The sequence below is a fragment of the Myotis brandtii genome, unplaced genomic scaffold (assembly GCF_000412655.1).
Source record: "Myotis brandtii unplaced genomic scaffold, ASM41265v1 scaffold18574, whole genome shotgun sequence".
Classification (NCBI taxonomy): Eukaryota; Metazoa; Chordata; class Mammalia; order Chiroptera; family Vespertilionidae; genus Myotis; species Myotis brandtii.
In genome coordinates, this window is record NW_005356895.1 from 8,987 (window position 1) to 10,944 (window position 1,958).

At 57.4% G+C, this 1,958-nt stretch overlaps 1 protein-coding gene across 1 annotated transcript in view; it reads right to left on the bottom strand.

Annotated features, from left to right (window-relative positions):
* Window positions 1-1,957, bottom strand: part of LOC102240820 (mastin-like) — a gene marked incomplete at both ends in the record, with an annotated part of 7,292 nt that extends 5,335 nt beyond the window's left edge. Inside the window, 4 exons of the mRNA XM_005864115.2 lie at window positions 5-139; window positions 225-361; window positions 1,247-1,518; window positions 1,743-1,957. Of these exons, the coding sequence (XP_005864177.2) occupies window positions 5-139; window positions 225-361; window positions 1,247-1,518; window positions 1,743-1,957 (759 nt within the window). The remainder of the gene's footprint in view (window positions 1-4; window positions 140-224; window positions 362-1,246; window positions 1,519-1,742) is intronic.
* Window position 1,958: the final 1 nt, after the last annotated feature.

Below are 1,958 nucleotides of genomic sequence, written 5' to 3' on the forward strand. Positions count from 1 at the left end.
GGATCCAAGGCAAGAAGGATGTCACTCGGGCATAGACTGTAGGAAAGTTGGGAAGACAGTACTCGGGCCCCCAACTCACCACGCCTACCTGGACCCAGGTCTCCCTCCATTTACAGACCAAGGGGCCCCCAGAGTCACCCTGTGGGAAGAGGAGACAGGTGGTCAGTACTCAGGGCCCCTGCAGGGAGGAGCAATGGACTGAGGCCACAGTCTGGGAGTCTCACATTGCAGGTGCCCCGGCCTTTGCTCCCAGCACACAGCATGTCGTCCTGGATAACATCGCGGTATTGCCACTGACAGATCTCATTCGCCACGATGGGGACCTCCGCCTCCTGCAGATTGTGGGGCGTTGGCAGCGGCTCTGTGAGAAGAAGCCCAGTGAGCCTGTGGTACTGAGGGGGCGTACAGTCACAGGCCTCGGGTTCTAGAACCACACGGTGAGCCTCAGTGCCCCCAGGGGGACCCTGGGAGTCACCCAAGTCCCCAACTGTCTGGGTTCACTCGAGGCCAATGGGCTGATAATCTCTAGGCTGACACTGTGGGCACCAAGCTCCAAAAAGAAACAGGGAAATATATTTTTATGCACAAATAATTTTTATTGGGAAAAATCAGAGTAGGTGCTTTCCCCAACAAATGCAGAGTCAGCGGCCCTACTGTCAAATTTGACTTTGTCCATTTAATAGTGAATCCTGGAGCACGTCACTGAAGTTCTCTCTCCTCGTTCTCCATCCCACTATCGAGACTCAGGGAGAACGGGGACCCCCGGAAGGGAAGACACAGGGCCTGGTGCAGAGTGAGGGAGACAAATGCCCATGGCACCCTGGCCAGTGTTCTCACTGGTTAGAGCACTGACCCGAAGGGTCCCAGGTTTGATTGTTGGTCAAGGGCAAGTACCTGGGTTGCAGGTTCAATCCCCAGCCCGGGCCAGAAAGGTAACTAATAGATATGCTTCTCACATCGATGTTTCTCTCTCCCCCTCCCTTCCACTCTCTCTAAAAATCATTGGAAAAAATATCCCTGGGTGATATTTATTTTAAAAAGATGCCCATGACCATGCCTCACTCTTGCTACTTTGGTCTCTGCTCCTTAACAGACTCCTCTCGAGCTGTCTGTCTTCCACACCCAAGGGAGACCCCGGAGGGACCCCAGCTCAGACCCCAGCTGAGCCTCCTCTGTAAAGCCCGGCCCGCCCCCTGCATCGCCCTCAGTCTCCTCCTCCCAATCCCACACGTCACCTGGTTCTCACCTTCAGAAGCAATGTCACCCCAGCCAGTCACCCAGCACCGTGTGCCTGGGAGGAATGCGGAGGAGGCTGGCGGGAGGCTGATCAACCCGATTAGGTTAGATGGTTGCACCGGGGCCTCCAGTTTGAGAAGTGCCACGTCCGCCCCAGCTTCTGGTCCCTGCTCAAGGCTGTAGTTTGGGTGGAGGATGATCCTAACCGCCTGCACACTGTCATTGTTTGAGGGTCTCACTCGTCCTAGTTGGACCTTAATGTGCCGAGTCTCTGGGTTTCTCCTGGGGACAGAAGGACAAAGGCTTCTGAGAGGCTGTGGCAGGGAGTGTGCCAGCCCCTCAGAGCCCAGAGCCCTCCCCTCTGTGGTGGCAAGGGGAGCGCCAGGGAGCTGAATCCTGGTGGGGGGTCTGCAGCCACTCAGCCCAGCATCTGCCCCCAACACACATCACATGCCTCCCGACATTGTCCACCCCCCCACCCCGGGTGCTGGCAGAGTCAGACTTACCCTGGAATGCAGTGGGCAGCGGTCAGCACCCACTGGGGATGGATGAGGGAGCCCCCACAATCGAGACTCCACTCAGAACTTGTTTGATACCAGAACCAAAGGCCCACCTGCCACGGCCACGCCCCATTGGCAGCATCATGCCCCCCCACGATGCCCACCAGCTCAGTCCCTGGGCCGGGATCTGGGGAAGCAGAGGAGGAGCCATCAGGGACCCAG